The sequence below is a fragment of the Quercus suber genome, unplaced genomic scaffold (assembly GCF_002906115.3).
Source record: "Quercus suber isolate HL8 unplaced genomic scaffold, Cork oak 2.0 scaffold_158, whole genome shotgun sequence".
NCBI lineage: Eukaryota > Viridiplantae > Streptophyta > Magnoliopsida > Fagales > Fagaceae > Quercus > Quercus suber.
This window is the reverse complement of record NW_027069619.1, coordinates 611,625-628,947: the sequence shown is the minus strand read 5'-3', so window position 1 is coordinate 628,947 and position 17,323 is coordinate 611,625. Positions and strand designations below refer to the sequence as shown.

Here is a 17,323-nt window from a genome sequence, read left to right as displayed (position 1 = left end):
AAGGGAATTTCTCTTGTCGGGGTTCTTACTGTAGTCCTATATGCCCATAAGACATGAGACAATTCCTCTGGCTATGTGCCCTTCGCCTCCTCCAGCTGTACTTTGATGATCTTCAGCAGCATTCGGTTCGTCACTTCCTTCTATCCATTGGCTTGCGGATGTCCTGAAGACAAGAACTGGTTTTTGATTCCCAATCCTAAGCAAAAGCCTTTGAAGTCTTGGCTGTCGAATTGTCGTTCGTTGTCTGATATGATTGTCCATGGTATCCTGTATCTGCAAACTATATTCTTCCATACGAAGTTTTGGATCTTTGCCTCTATGATAGTTGGTAGTGCTTCTACTTCAATCCATTTTGTAAAGTAGTCAATTGCCACCAATAAGAATTTTACCTATCTTTTACCTTGGGGTAGTGGGCCTAAGATGTTAATTCCCCACTGGGCGAATGGCCATGGGGAGGTATGGGTGTTAACCTTTCTATTGGGATGCGTTGAACATTCCCAAACCTCTGACACTTGTTGCATCGTTCAACGAACTCTTTTGCATCTTTTTGCATAGTAGGCCAAAAGTAACCTGTTCTGACGATCTTACTTACCAAGGATCTTGGGCCGGTGTGGTCTTCGCATATCCCTTCATGGATCTCCTCCAGGATGTACTTAGCTTCACTTTCCTCAACACACTTGAAGTAGGGCATAGAGAACCCTCTTTTGTACATGGTGCCGTTTAAGATTGTGAACCTAAGTTGCTTTCTTACTGACTTTCCTAGGCTCCTTGATGCCTGATGAAAGTCGATCATCTCTGAGGAAAGATAGGATTGAGGTTATCCAGCTATTTTCTCTTTGAATTGCCAAGGTGTGGAACTCTTTGTGTGGGTTCTTCTTTTTTTTCTTTTTTCTTTTTTTTCGTAGTAAAACAGCACACAAGCCCAAGTTAAAGAGCAAGCACCCCAAGCCTAATGCTTTAAGGGGTTGGGCTTGGTTCACCGCAGCTAAATTGGGCTGATTTTGAACCAAGTAGGATCTGCACAGGGTGCAGATCCTACAACACATACATACTAACATACCACAAGCATATACGTATTGAATAGCAAGGAATAGTAAAGAATTAAATAAAGATGAAAAAAAGAAAGGAAAACAATGTAAAAGATGTTAGGGGTCCTTAAAAAAATGTGAAATACTTCATTGTTTTCTTAATTTTTTATGATACATCATGCTTACTAGAATGTGTTACAAGATTCAAATAAATTCAAAAATCATAGACTTGGATGGCTCTTCAAGCCTCTAAGACTTGTGAAGTTTGAATCCCGTTAAATCCAAGTGTGTTCTCTAGTGGCTATTTGAGGATCCCGGGCGTTGTTTTCCCTCTCTTTCTCTCCTTTTTTGAATTATGACGGAGTTTTCTCAAGTATTTTTACACCGATTCACTATTGTTGAATATGTCTTTCACTGTTGGCTGCTTAACCTTTTATAGTGCCACCCTAGGGTTTCTGAGGTACCATCGATTCCGTCAATTTACTCCCCTAAGTACTAGAACCAATGTTGTACCAGCAATATTGGTGGTTGGTCCCTTCCTCATTCCTTATTATTTTCTTCTTTTGAGATTCTTTCTTCAAAAGTCTCTAGCTGACTTTCCCATTCTAGGGGTCCTAAAAGGCTGACCTTTGGTCTTTCCTTCTCCAAGGCTTCTAGATTCCACTTTTTTTGACCCACATTTTGGCTGCTTTCCCTTTTGTTATTTTTTCCAAGTGAGCTGATACCTTTCTGCCATGTTGAAAGATCCCCAACCCTATTTTGTACATGGCGTCATTCAGGATTGTGAACCTGGGCTGCTCTCTTACTGACTTTCCTAACCTCCTTGAAGTCCGGTGGAAGTCGTTCATCTCTAAGGAAAGACAGGATTGAGGTCATCTAGCTATTTTCGCTTTGAATTGCGAAGGTGTGGAACTCTTTGTGTGGGTTTTTTTTTTTTTTTTTTTTTTTTTTTTTTTTTTTTTTTTTTTTTTTTTTTATATATATATATAATCATAATCTTCATACACAATGAATAGTTTTACCTCTTATTTAATGTCTATGTTATGCAAATCATCAACCAATAAATATATGATAATAGAAAAAATGTTATAGACAAGATTATGAAAAATATGATGAAACTTTTTTTTTTAACTCTTTATAAATTCTAGGGACTAAAATAATATTTTATCTAAAAAATTAATACGCGCAAAGCGCGGGTCTGCGACTAGTTTACTATTAATAACCATGACAATATGACGATAAGTTTTATTTTTTATTTATTTTTTAAAAAAAATACACTATGTAACAAAAAAGTAACACAAATATATACATGACAAAAAGAAAATTAATGACAGGTTAATGGTAAATTATTAGTACAAAAATATATACAAAACAAAAGAATGATTCATAACAGTAAACTATACACCATTATACATTTTAAACAAATATAACTTGTAACTCAAAAATGCTTAACAAGCAACAACCATAAGGTTCATAATAGTGTACAATATACACTATTAGTTGTGCCTACTGTGAATGAAAGGGTATAGGGAGAGAAGAGTGATACTATAAGATGGAGAAGTGAATAAGGTTTTGAACTTTTGATTTTGTATTTAACCAAAAAATAATTGTTTTAATGCGAAACTAGAACACACTAACGTTAGGCTGTCTACTTACTTCATATAATATTAAATTATTACTATGTGATGATGCAGAGAAAATTAGTAGGCTGAATGCTTCAGACTTTAATGGAATAATGATTGTTTGGGAGACTTGAAAAGAAAAAGACACAAGATCAAAGGAGACCAGGGTGAACCGGTCAAGAACCCTTTGATGTTTAAGTTATTTTTTCTTTCTCAAAACTCAAGAACTCCTACTTTTTGGGAATAGTCAAAACTTACTTTCATTTGATGTGAATGAGTGTTTAACTGATGATGCAGAGAAAATCAGTAAGCTGAATAATGATTGTTTGGGAGACCTAAAAAGAAAAAGACACAAGATCAAAGGAGACCAGGGTGAACCAGTCAAGAACCCTTCGATGCTTAAGTTAGTTTTTCTCTCTCAAAACTCAAGAACTCTCACTTTTTGGGAATGTTAGAACTTACTTTCATTTTATGTGAATGAGTGTTTATATAGTGAGTGTTGGAGCAGTTACTTGATTGGTAACTTCTTCAAACCATATGGGAGTTACAAGATTTAGACATAACTCCAACTGCTGTGGAAGTTAGAAGATTTAATCTTATCTTCTGTAACTACCATTGGAGGTTGAGAGTTTAGTGAGAAGTTAGTGTGGTAAACCAAGATCTCGTTTACGTTTGAAAATGGTAACATGGTTCTATTCACTAACCCTTTAGAAGTAAATCTTTCTAGGAATGGGGGTCATCCAAGCGCCTTCTTGATGGACGACCCTTACGTCCATAAACAACTGTCCTATAGAGGATGTCCATTCTCATCTACTTGACCTGGATGACCCTTATGGACAAGTTTGGAGTTGGTTCAATTCTTAGTTCACCATCACTATGTATTTAATAATATATATGAGTGCAGTGCAATGCAGTTTTCTTATCATAAAATTGCAAACCACACCGCACAATATGGTGCAATTCATTGCCACTGGTGAAGTGAAGCAATTAATCCATTTTACAGACAATTTTGGTCGGTTTGGGTGTAGTCATATGGTTTGAGTGGTTTGGTGAATAGCGTCTCTCTACCAATAATACTCCTCTTCGAGAGATAAAAATAGTTCACAAAAAAATATAAATATATGAACACGCTACTTTGGGGTGTGAGTGCTTACAGTCTAACCTCTCCAATACTAAACTCTCAATGATGAAGAAGATAATGAAACTCTGCTTGAGTTAAAAGTTCAAACTTTCCCAGTTCACTTCCACACTCTCCCTCTTAAAACTTAGCCACCACACTACACCACACCCACACCTCCAAAATTTTCAACTCCACACGCTCTCACTTTCCCAATAAATATGTCCACCATTTCTGCCTCTAATAAATTCTTCACCACCACGGCTGATACCTTCTCTTCCATCACAACGACTCCTCCATCAAATTTCCCAAAATTCCCCACCTTTCACCAACCCAAGCTTTTCCCAAAACTCCTTACTACTCCAACTCCACACCTCCTCACCCACTCTTCAAGAAAATCCCTTACACCAGCATTCTCAAAGTCCTCTGAGGAAGCAGAGGAGCTCCCAGCAGAACCAGAAGACGAGTGGCTGAACAAGCTCCCGGAAAAGAAGAAGCCCCTCTACTCTCACAGCTTGCCTTGCATTGAGGCTTGGCTTAGGAGCTTGGGTTTTTACCAGAGCAAAGAGGACAGGGCCGTTTGGCTTGTGGAGAAGCCCGAGTGGCACGCCCAGCTCTCACTGGATGTCACCGACCTCTATATCAGGTTGGTTTTGCGTTTTTGTGCATTGGTGTTATGAATTATGATTACTACATGGGTTTTTGCGCTTTTGTTGGATAGTGTTGGGGTTATGTATGTCTCTATGTGTGCTTGTATGTGTTCAATAGCTATTTGTATTGGATATTTAATAGTTTATCTGATTTTGGTGATGTGGGGTTTTGGAATTTTGGGTGGTTGATTGATTGGTGGTGTGGTTAGGAATGTGGGGTTTAAAGGTCTAAAGAAAAAAAATGTTGGGCTTTTATGACTTTGTTTTATTTTGATTTCTTGTCAGGCTGCTATAACATTATGTACAAAGCATATGAACCTTAGGCCATAGTTTGTATTTGTTTGATGATTGAGGTTGTTCTGGTTTTGATGTTTTTATTTTCCTTTTTCCCAACTTTAAGTAGATTGATGTTGGAGGTTGGAGGTTTTTCAGACACAGGGATAATTTGCAGCATTCCAATTTGCCGTTTTTATATATATAATTCCATAGTTACAATAGGGGAGGGGAGATTTGAACCCTAGACATCTCCATTAAAAACACTAGGAGGTATTACCATATTAGTTGAGCTACAAGGCTCTTGATTGCATTCCACTTTTCCATTTTATGGTTCTGACTAGTTCTAGGATTTGAGATGGTTGATAGATCGGAGGTACTAGGAGACTGGAGTGAATCAATTGATATTTTATGATTTCATATTTTGCAGGCATAGGTGTATCTCCATTTACAGTAGTTATTAAATATTGATTCATTGAATATTAGCCTTTTGCTTTTACGTGGGGTGGGGATGTGAGGGAGGGCACAGCTGCACAGAACCATAAGAGCCATGAAATTTATTGAATGAGAAGAGATTTCAATGACCTGTGCGTCAAGTTCTGTAACTTAGCTATGAAATTTATTTAGGATGGACCAAATCACTTCAACATGTTACAAGCTGCCTGTAGTTCTAGCCACTTAACCGTTTATATTTGCATCTATGTTGAAATTTGAAAACTAAGTTCAACGACTTAGATTAGACAAAAACCATGTCTGGGTGGTAGCTAATGAATTATTCTATGCACAATCTGTGATTGGAGATATTACTCCATCTCTTGCAATAAAATAGTATAAGGTTTAAATATTATTGAAGTTTGGTTGAAACCTCTCTAGAACTGCACATGTTTCTAGGTGCACTCACTTTCAAATATATGTGGGTTAGTGCCTTGAAAGTATCCACATGAACCTGTAAGCTAGTTAGAAAAGAGAGGGTTATGGTAATGGATGAGATTGAGAAGTTTCAGCTTGTTGGCAATGGTTGAGGTTAAAGAAGGGAGACAAACAGCACAGCATTTGATGTTGTTGGGGTTCCCCAGCATCAGCTCAAGTGTGTGTCTGTAAACATACTCTGTCTCTCTCTAGTCTACCTAGGTTTTATTTAACTCTGCTCATGTGCTGCAGGCTGGGGTATGATCCCAGGTCAGATCATAGGTCACTCCACATCATTGTAGCTTACTTAAAGTTTTAGAGAGCGGATGGATGTTTCTAGCATTTTTACTCTGTCTAGCTACTTGGAAGCACACCATTTATTGCATGTTATTTATGGTCTGTGCTGTATTTGAGTCAATACATAATTACCAACTATTGAATCTTTCTTGCTAAATATTTAGTTCCAAATACTGTTTTGTTTTTCTGTGTGATAATATAGCAATTAGAGGTACCCTGTTATTGCTATTGCTGGACCCATCCTACTTTCATTGCATTTGATGATTAGTCCCATGTCTGTGAAAGCAAGCTTCTTGATAGTCCTGTTGCTTGCCTTTGAATTCTCCTTTTATAGGACTGTGAATTAGGCTTTAGCTACTGAAAACTTGGAGCATGTGATAGTTTCTCCATATATCCAACGGAAACAAAGATAGGGATTTTAAATCATCACCATATATATATATGTAGCTTCTGTCAGTTTTATCTAGGGTTTAGATGTATTCTTTTGGATAGGATAAAATGGCAGAAAAGAAAATATGTGGCTGACCCTAAGTAGTTTGCTGAGTATCCATAGTTGACCTCAAGATTTTGGGACTAAGGTTTGATCGTTGTTGTTGTTTGATGTTTACTTTTGGGATGGGTCTTGGTCATGTGTATCATAGTTTTATGTCTTTGGATATCAGAAGCTATCAGTCTCAATCGTTCTCAGCAGAAGTAATGTTCTAAAAATTGTTTCTGGGAAAATACACGTTGATAAAAAATGGGAATTCCAAACATCTTGGTGGTTACAGGCCGCTTTTGATAAAGGTTTGAGGAAAAAACAAATTGGAATATAATGAGGTATGAGGATGAGGAGAGCAAATATTTATTTATTTTTCTTGCTTTTTAAGAAGAAAAGAGGAAATATATATTAAGGGGAGAGAGAGAGAGAGGTCAGTGTTCTAGTTTTGAATGTTTTTGTTTTTTTAAATTATTCACCTAATATATTGAGAGGTTAAAAATTTAACTGGAGGTCCCCCAACTTCTCTCTTAATTAAAGGAAGAAGGGTGAGGGGTTGGGGTGTCAGAATTGGGTTTCATACTTTCATCATTGGCTTATATTGAAGTCCTGTCATGGCCGTTCATTTTTGAGGATTACGAGAGTAAAATAGGAGTTAATTTGGAAATTGGAAATGAATTCACTTTTGTCTTTGATTATTTCATCTGTTTCTGAACCTTGAAAATTGCATTTGATGCAGGTATATGAAGAGGGGACCTGGGAGTCTTGAAAAGGATGTTGAGAGGAGATTTAGTTATGCACTGAGCAGAGAGGATATTGAGAATGCTGTACTTGGAGGACCTTAACTCCTATATTGATTAATCTTGCGATCATATTGTTTTATCAGCTGAATTTATTAGGTAACTTCCTACCGAGTCCTGATTTGCATGACTGGTGGACGGAATTAGAATCATTGGTGCTTTTCTATTTTTTATTTCCTTATTATTGAATGCAAAATGAAAGTAATGTTTCATGCGATAAACATATTATTTAATTGGGAACACGCCATTATTAATTTGTCTGAGACTTGGGGAGAATGTGGATGCCCCCATAAGGCTTCAGCTTTTGTGGCTCCAAAGTTATATACATCCCAGTAGGAAAATCTATAATTTCCATGAAGTTGTGTCAAACAGAACTGCCCAAATGAAAATCGTGCTGAAAATACATTTCCACCCTTCCCATGGTTTTTGAAGTCTGCATGAGAACTTATCATTAGACCTAGTGCAGTTCTGCAGACTGAGAATGGGACCAATATTCCTTCACAAGCTGCCTGAAGAGCGAACCTTCTCTCTTCATTAACTTCACAGGTGTATCATATTCCACTAGTTTTCCTGAAACAGAAATGGAAACATCTTCCTTCAGATTTTTAAACAAGGATATTTCAATATGGAAAATGATTTTCTATGGAACATCCCTTTCACTTTGCATGATTTTATTTGACCTTTAATTTACTTGACTTTATTTGACCTTTAATTTACTTGACTTTACGCTAAAGATCAGATTTTTTGGAACAGTGCATATTATGCATGTTTTTGACATGAATCCACCAACTGCAATATGACACCTACTCATTGATCTTTACAGTATAAAATTTGGTGGAATAACTACAATTCTCTTTAAGGAACAAGTCTTTCATAGTGTAGAAGGATTGTCTTTGGATTTATATTATTAAGTTTGTGTGGTCAACTTTAGCAAAGAAATTATAGAAATATTGAATATTTTGTTCTTTAATTTTGGAATCCATCACAGTCGGTTGTGGCATTTATTGTAACTTACCATCACTAATGGCAAGAACCATTGTGCAATCCATCACAGTTGGTATCCTGTGTGCCACTGTGATTACAGTACAATCTGCAAATTCAGTCCGAATAGTTTTCTGCAGAATCATATCAGTAGCATTATCAATTGATGCGGTTGCTTCATCAAGTACCAATACCCGACTTCTCCTCAAAAGTGCACGACCTAGGCAAAATAATTGCCGTTGCCCCATGCTCCAATTAGATCCATCTTCCACAACTGAGTAGCAGGTTCACAGTTGTTAATGTTCATCATAGTTTAAAAAAAAAATCAGTACATGTCACATTTTATAGTATGGAAACTAACCTAAGGAGTCTAGGCCCTCTTCTTTCTTCTGAACAGTCTCTTGTAGTTGACACTTTCCAAGAACCTTCAAAAATGAACATTGATAGATTAGTCTGTATTTGCAACCCTTGCAGAAATGTACAACCTTAAAACACTAATCACCACTTTATACCAGCATTGTTTTACTAGTGTTAGATCCATTAATTTAGTACAAAGCAACCATAGGCAGGAAAAAAAAAAAATAAAAAAAATAAGGATCACCTCCCAAATTTCTTGGTCGGAATGCTGACATAAGGGGTCCAAATTATATCTGAGAGTCCCGTTAAAAAGAGTTGGGTCTTGCGGTATTATTCCAAAACGTGACCTTAGGTCATGAAGGCCAATTGAAGAGATTTCAATGCCATCGACTATAATCTTCCCTCCAGCTGGCTCCACCAGACGGAAAAGAGCACCTATGAGAGTAGACTTCCCACTGCCAGTTCGGCCAACAATACCAATCTTGTGCCCTCCTTCAAAAGTGCAACTTATACCACAAAGAATAAGTGGTGCATTGGGCCTATATCTGACCTGTTTTCATATCAATTTTTTCAGTATGTACAAGAACACTTCCTTTGATTTAACGCCAAGTAATAATCATTTACCTGCAAATCTTGTATCTCCACGTTACCCACGGCTGGCCAATTAGTTGGGGGGCGGTTCCCTTCTATCACTTCAGGGGCTTCACTGGGAATATGCATGTATTGATTTAGCCTTTCTACAGAAATGATGTCATTTGCTACACTGCACTGCTTTTGAATTGAACGGACAAGCATCATGTTTAAGGAAAGACCATAAGAAAGTGCCATCCCAATAAATCCTGCGTTTGCAAATAAATATCATATAAGAGGGTCAGTAGTTCAATTTCATTCTAAGAATTTGATTTCCAAAAATTTCTTCCTATAAAAGAAAGCTGACATATAGATATAGTCACCAGAATGACAAATGACTGCAATGGTCATTCTTCCAAAAATAAAAAATGTATACTCACCAGGGCTAAATGTACTGGGAGGAAGCAAAACCATGCAAAGTGATGCGGAGGCAAGAACAGCCGCACTTACTATTTCTATCCATTGAATCGACCACTCATTTGCTGAAAAACTGTGGAAAAAAGGACTAGCATTTGTGTCTATGAGGCCAAGATTCTTTGTGAAGAATTGTTGTTCCTTATCAAAAGCCCTTATTGTCATGGCTCCTGCTGCAGACTCAGCCAGATGATTTGCTACAAAGGACTTGGTCGTTCCATTTATCCGCATCAATTCTTTTGCAGATGCAAAGTAATATCTCTGGTAAAAAGAAATGCAACTTTCTGTTACTTGTTAAAACAAAAGAAAAATCAATAACATTTTTGTTGAATAAAAAGTAAAAAAGGGTTCCTTGTAGACAGCAAAAGAGGATAATTGCTACTCTATAGTCAATACAATGGATCCAATTAGATCATCATTTTCCAAGGAAAGGAAAAATTGTTACTTTAGTACTTATATACTATAGGAGCATCATGTAGCCAAGGGTAATAGTCACAGATTGTCTAAAATATTGTTGATTTATATGGCATATGAAAGAGAACTGCTTCCAGAAAATATTATTCATGAAAGGACCTTGTATAGTAATACCTGTAATCTAGTTGCAAGATAAACCATTGGTATAGAGACAAACAGGACCTGCCAGGTGACAATGGCTAGTACTACAAGAGTAGAACAAGCATTGCTGGTAGATGTAACAGAAAAGACAAGGCTGAATGGGACATCAAGATCTATGATACTCAGATCATAAGAGACCTGCGCATATTGACAGGACACACGATAGAAACATTAGTTTTAGAAATCAAACAATAGGACATTGACATTTTAGAAACGTTCACTATGCCTACCCGACTAAGTATCCTTCCCAGAGGTGTGGAGTCGTAGAAAGACATAGGTGCATGAAAAAGCGAGTCTAATAGCTCTGAAAATAAGGATTCTGAAGATCTAAGACCCAAAGCAACTGTGGAAAGAGATCTACCTAATAAAAACAGTACTGAGGCCAATCCAATCACCATATAAACCAAGACCAATCTAAGTGTGCTAACATTAGAATTATCAATGTTAGCAGCCATCCAAGAATTCTGCAATATCTGAGCAGCCACAAATAAAAGTTGAGAGAGACAGGCAATAAAGAAGTACAAGAACCCTTTGTTCTGATTCAGATATTGCATGTAAGGTTTGAGGCCCATATCTCCTGTTTCTCTTTCTTCTTGCTTAATCAATTGATCACCTTTATATGCTTTTGATTCCTTCTCTACATAAGTGCTCTTAATCTCTCTGGATGATGTTCCTTGTCTATGGGTAGAACTAAAATCTGTAAGCCTTTCAGAACCTGCCGTCTCTTTGTGTGCATTAACAAGGTCTTGAAATACCTTGCTTGAGGCCAACAACTGCTGATAATGAGCTTCTTGTAGGATTTCCCCATTTGACATCAACTGTCCATAAAATCACATCAAATTGTTGTGTGGAACTAACCAATTCTAACTAAGGAAAATATCAATAAACTTTTACATAAAAAGTAAAGTAAGGATCGCTATGTTGTGCAGGTTAAGTGAATCTTTAAGTGCATGGTTATGGAATAACTAGAGATTTAAAAAAGAGAACCATGGTAACCTAATCTTCAACAGGTATTCTGTCATCTTACACAGATATTAGGGACTTTTTCCCAATGAATATAGACATGGTTGCTTTGAGAGACCTCCAAAATAGTTTTAGTGGTTCTAGGGGGAAAAAGACTAAATTCCTGTCATTAACCTCACCAAGTGCTCTGTGTACTTCAGTCTATCATTAACTTCAGTATACTAACCAAAACAGAATTGAAAGCAGGCAGGAAGTCAACTTGATGGGTCACAAGTAAGACCGTCTTTGTTGAAAGCGCTTCCATAACATATTCCTGTCACAGTTAAGTAAGCTTGCACTTGAAGTTAGAAATTGAACACAGATAGATAGTAAAAATAACAAAGATGTGGAAGGTGCTGGGAAAATACAATTACATTAAATATGCTTGTAGCAGTCTGTGCATCCAATGCACTGAATGGATCATCCAAGAGATATATGTCAGAATCCTGATAGAGAGCACGGGCTAGCTGAACGCGTTGCTTCTGACCACCACTCAAATTAATACCTCTCTCCCCTATTACAGTGAGATCACCAAATGGAAGCAACTCAAGGTCCTTAACCAATGAACACCTCTCTAGTGTTTCTCTGTATCTGTCACTATCCATAGCAGACCCAAATAAAATATTCTCCTGTATTGTCCCACTTTGTATCCATGCTGTTTGAGAAACATAGGATATCTTCCCATAGACTTTTATCTGTAATTTTAATAAATGAATCAGATTACACAGTTAGAATACTTTAACCTTTTCCAATATTAGATGGGCACTACATTTATGTTCGATGGATGTATGCTTGGGAAATGTTGGAGTGCATATAATAAGAGACAGGTCTTAAAAATTTTGACTTGGTCAGAAATTCATAGGGACAATAAACCTGTTTGATGTGCTATAAAGATTGGTATTTTGAAGGCCTATGATTCCATTAAATGGGATTTTGTTTTGCTCAGCTAAGATAATAAACCTGTTTGATGTGCAAAATACTTGATTGCGGTCAATGGAGGATTGGTGGGTAATTTCAAAGGGAAAAAAATGGTTGATACAAGGGGATGTGACTCCTTGTAATGGCCATGAAAATTTTTTACATTGAATGGGGTTTGGGTAGTGGATTTGGGTATCATCCTATGCGTGCTAAAATATAGCTCACTGATTTGTGCCTCACGGCTGGTATGGTTTTCCAAAAACTTTCCTAAGCATGCTTTTGTATGCTAGTTAGCTCTGTAAAACAGGCTAACAAAGGTAGGCTAGCTCAGCTACTTGGGTTTTCAAGGGGAATGTGATGTGTTTTGTAGGAGTAAAATTGAAGCTCAAAACCATTTATAAATGTTCCTTCACTAAAAGAAATTGGGAAGTTATTTTAAGCAAGTGCCCAATGAGAAGGCAGGTTGGTGACCAGTGCTATGAACTGGACTGCACTGTAAGGAAGCTAAATGGTGAAAAGCTTCAGCGAACTATATGCAAGCTGGCTTGGAGTGCTGTCATCCACCATATGTGGCTTGATAGGAATGCTAGGATTCACAATGGAATAGTTTGGTCAGAAGTTGACTTGGAGCAAAGTTTTGTTGCTGAATGGCTTGCTTGGAGTGAGAATGTTACAGACTATTCAAAATAGCGATCTTTATAATTTATGGAGACTACCTATCTCTGATGTTTTCCTTTAATGAAATTTCACATACATAAAAAAAACAACAAAAAAAAAAAAAAAACAAAAATTTGACCTGAATTTTTGGAAAGAAAGTAGAAGAGCTGAAGTAACTTACGGTTCCCTGAATCTTTGGAACTTCTCCGAGAATTGCTGCTAGAAGGGTTGACTTGCCTGAGCCAACTTCTCCACATATAGCCACCTTTTCACCAGGTCTAACCTCCAAATTTATGTTTCTTAGAGTAGGCTTCGGTGAATTCTCTTCCCACGAAAATTTGGCTGAGTTAATAAAAATGGTGTGATTCATGCTTTCCATGTTGCAGTTCTGCTGGACATGTGCACTCTGCAGCTCTGGTGCCTCAAGGAATTTCACAATCCGTGCAAATGCAACCTTCGCTTGAATTGTCACCCCGATAACATCAGGAATAGATGCAATAGGATCCTGAACAAGGCGAAAAGTTGCTACGAAGGTGAAAACATTATTTGCATGTAGTGGAACTCCGAGGAAATAACATGCTACAAAGGTAGCAGATGAGACCAAAACAGGGGTTGACCAAAAGAGAAGGCTATGATATGCTTTGTCTAACTGCACTGCAGATAACCATTTGAACTCCACCTTCCTTAAATTTTCTATGACTTGCTTGAAATGGGTTTCCCAAGCATACAATTTCAGAACCTTCATGTTCACTAGAGTCTCAGAACTAGCCTTCAGTCTCTCATCCTGTGACACCATTAGCTTAGACTGAGACTTATGCTGTAACTTTCCAAGTGGAACATTGCAAAGCACGGTGAGAATGATCACTACCAGTGCCGCAATTGTTGCTAGCCCCACTGCGTGGAAAAGAATTAGCAATGCAAGACATAGCTGGAGGATTGTTGTCCAAGTTTGGTGGAACCAAAATGGAAATTCTCCAATCCTGTAGGCATCTACTGTGACATAGTTCATTATCTCACCACCTGAGTGCATCAACCTCGCAGAGTTGGATAATCTTAGTTGTTTGTTATAAATGGCTGCTAAGAGCAATGACCTCACTTTTAGGCCAATAAGCCTGCTCCGGAAGTACCACTGCCTTTGCGAAATGGATTCTATGCACTTTGAAAAGAAAAATGATATTGCCAATAAGTGACCTTCATACTTGAAACTTTCTTTTCCCTCCGCAACCAAAATGAAGGCGTTCAGAAGTAGAGGACCCATAGACAGTGTGACAATCTTTAACACAGCAAAGCAACCAGACAAGAAAATTTCTTCCCAGTGGCATAAAATTATTGCCCACAGGATTGATGTTTGGGATGATGGTTCTGCCCTTTTCTGCTTATTCAATTGCTCCAAGAATAGCAAATAACAATTTTCTGCTCGATCTGCCTCACGTAACTTGGGTATATCTTCATCCTCAAGGGTTTTCTCCCTGCCCTTTTTCATCAATGGATTCAACCACCAAAATGAGATTTTACTGAAGAATCTGGCTTCAGCAAAAGGAGTAACAAGTACTCCTGAACCACTTTTACTGATGTCACTGGCCTCAAAATTCAAGGGAGTGTTGAGGTCATCTTCATTCGATCTGTTTTCCCTCTCTTCGTATATATACTTATATGAGCACAACAGCAACAAAATTGCTCCTGGAAGGGACAGAATATCTAGAACTGTCTTTACTGGAACTTTTTGGCTGGAAATGGCAGTGACCAGGGACAACACACAGACAATCCCAGCAAGCAAGAAGGCAAGAATGGACAATAGTCGCAACAGCCCTCTTGAAAGTTGTTTCCCTCTAAGGCTCACGACTAAGCCCACCAACAGCCATATGAAGCCTTGAAACAACACCAGTAACCACTGATCCAAAGGCAGAGCTATGTGGGTTTTCCTCAAATTCTCCTCTAAAATCCAGAAGGCCAAGCATAAATACACTAATCCGAGACAGCCATTGAAGATTGCAGAAACTATCTGCAAATTTGATAATCCTTGAAATTGGCCACGAATGTGATTTGTTCTTGGTGACGACTTCTGAACCATATTGTATTAGATCTTGAGTATTAGCAGAATGTCAGAACAAATTATCAATGTTTGAGTGACACATGAAGAGGGATGACAATCAAAACTAGAACAGTAGGTTTTGCCACCATTGTCTGAACAGCCAGAGCCTCGATCAATCTTTTCTTTTATCTTCCCTCTTCAAACTCTGTGTTGAATACAAGACAGACTTAAATATATAACAATAAAACAGTCAAAGCATATCTCTTTTGTACTGAATCTATCCTAAGAAAAAAGGATGCGCGTGATTGATCATGCTTGAGAGAATGCACAATCTGCACCCATCATGAAGCTAGTGACATGATCAAGTGGACTGACAACCCAAGATGACATACAAAACTTCCTTAATAGAATAAAAACTAGTTCAAAGAATGGACATGAAGTGAACCTCCATTGAGAATTGTCTGCTTGTGAAAGATGATATGTATATGATTACATATATAGAAAATTAACGAAAAAGTTCATGATTATGAAGGACATATATACCTCAATACACCAAAGCAGGCGCTTTCTCCTTTTCTTAGCTAGCCGTTTATGGTATACAGAGAGTCCGTGCAAAACTTCCTTTCAGAGAGCCTTCATCATTGAGGGCGTTTGGATTCAGCTGAAAGTTGAGTCCACGTTTTGCCTTTTTTTTTTTTTCCCTGAACATTAAAAACACATGATTTTACTGTACAGGAAAAAAAATACTGTTTATACATTGTTTAGTATTGTTTACAGCACTGTTTACGCACTAAAAAATATAAAAAATGGGTCTCACAGTATTATTTACATATTTAAAAATTATTTTGCTACAGTATTTTCAATTTTCAATTTCAACAACAATAAATTCAATCCAAACTGACCCAATTATGTTCAACAACTCATAATCTATAACAAAGCTACATGATACATATTTTACCATATGAAAGAAGAAAGAAGAATAAGAGAGAACAGTACACATTATTTGATATAGACATTAAAAATTTTAGTACTACGTGGTTGACATTGACATAAATCAAAAACTGGTCTCCACCGCTGAAGTTGACATTACTACTGGTGTACTGAGTAGAAAGTACTAACTCATGCATTGTCCCCATTGTAACGACCCCGCCCCAATTGTGTAGATATTGTCCGCTTTGGGACCCATACCCCTCACGGTTTTGTTCTTCCCCATGTTGCGCTAGGGAAAAGGCCTCTACACATTGAAGGGAGATCATTCCTTATAAACACATTTTCATGTGCTTCCCTAGGCGATGTGGGATTCCATGGATTGCAAGACCCCCTTTCGGGTCACTACAATCCACCCCCCTTACGAGCACACGCGTCCTCGCGTGTGGGACCCACACTTCCGGCTAGGGCATGGCTCTGATACCATCTGTAACGACCCCGCCCCAATTGTGTAGATATTGTCCGCTTTGGGACCCATACCCCTCACGGTTTTGTTCTTCCCCATGTTGCGCTAGGGAAAAGGCCTCTACACATTGAAGGGAGATCATTCCTTATAAACACATTTTCATGTGCTTCCCTAGGCGATGTGGGATTCCATGGATTGCAAGACCCCCTTTCGGGTCACTACAATAATCTGTAACGACCCCGCCCCAACTGTGTAGATATTGTCCGCTTTGGGACCCATACCCCTCACGGTTTTGTTCTTCCCCAGGTTGCGCTATTGTAGTGACCCGAAAGGGGGTCTTGCAATCCATGGAATCCCACATCGCCTAGGGAAGCACATGAAAATGTGTTTATAAGGAATGATCTCCCTTCAATGTGTAGAGGCCTTTTCCCTAGCGCAACCTGGGGAAGAACAAAACCGTGAGGGGTATGGGTCCCAAAGCGGACAATATCTACACAGTTGGGGCGGGGTCGTTACAGATGGTATCAGAGCCATGTCCTAGCCGGAAGTGTGGGTCCCACACGCGAGGATGCGTGTGCTCGTAAGGGGGGTGGATTGTAGTGACCCGAAAGGGGGTCTTGCAATCCATGGAATCCCACATCGCCTAGGGAAGCACATGAAAATGTGTTTATAAGGAATGATCTCCCTTCAATGTGTAGAGGCCTTTTCCCTAGCGCAACCTGGGGAAGAACAAAACCGTGAGGGGTATGGGTCCCAAAGCGGACAATATCTACACAGTTGGGGCGGGGTCGTTACACCCATTACCCATACATCAACAACTCCCTTGTCGTGGCCTAACTTAACTAAGCTCTACTAGAAATGAACATGGGCATATTGGTAACATAAATCATGCATTGATGTATGCAACGACAAGTATATTAGCTGGGTCTTTTTCTCTCAATGGACGCATGAAAACAAAATTTCATTTTTTTATAGCGTCACTTTCAGATTTCTGAAAAAAGTTGATTCCCATTTGAAACAAAATAAGTTAAAACCTTGACTACGTGTTCAAAACGCTTACTAGAAAGTAAGGATTACAAAGCCAGGTACAGAGCTTATAGATAATGATGATTTACATAAGCTAGAACTCTCTGGAATAATTCCTTGAATC

At 38.2% G+C, this 17,323-nt stretch overlaps 2 protein-coding genes across 2 annotated transcripts; one reads left to right on the top strand and one right to left on the bottom strand.

Moving 5' to 3' along the window:
* Positions 1-3,792: 3,792 nt before the first annotated feature.
* Positions 3,793-7,326, top strand: LOC112002037 (uncharacterized). The gene is made up of 2 exons (XM_024034208.2): positions 3,793-4,413; positions 7,114-7,326. The coding sequence occupies exons 1-2, from the start codon at positions 3,989-3,991 to the stop codon at positions 7,217-7,219; spliced, it is 531 nt and encodes a 176-aa protein (XP_023889976.1). The 5' UTR covers positions 3,793-3,988; the 3' UTR covers positions 7,220-7,326.
* Positions 7,327-7,363: 37 nt separating this feature from the next.
* On the bottom strand, positions 7,364-15,447 carry LOC112002033 (ABC transporter C family member 10). Its single transcript, XM_024034204.2, has 12 exons — positions 15,324-15,447; positions 12,930-14,985; positions 11,548-11,868; positions 11,361-11,447; positions 10,402-10,989; positions 10,145-10,309; positions 9,523-9,817; positions 9,137-9,351; positions 8,757-9,062; positions 8,517-8,580; positions 8,190-8,429; positions 7,364-7,744 (listed from the first exon to the last, which is right to left on the bottom strand). Exons 2-12 carry the CDS (start codon positions 14,817-14,819, stop codon positions 7,632-7,634), a joined length of 4,284 nt encoding a protein of 1,427 aa, XP_023889972.1. The 5' UTR covers positions 14,820-14,985; positions 15,324-15,447; the 3' UTR covers positions 7,364-7,631.
* Between the last annotated feature and the right edge of the window lie 1,876 nt (positions 15,448-17,323).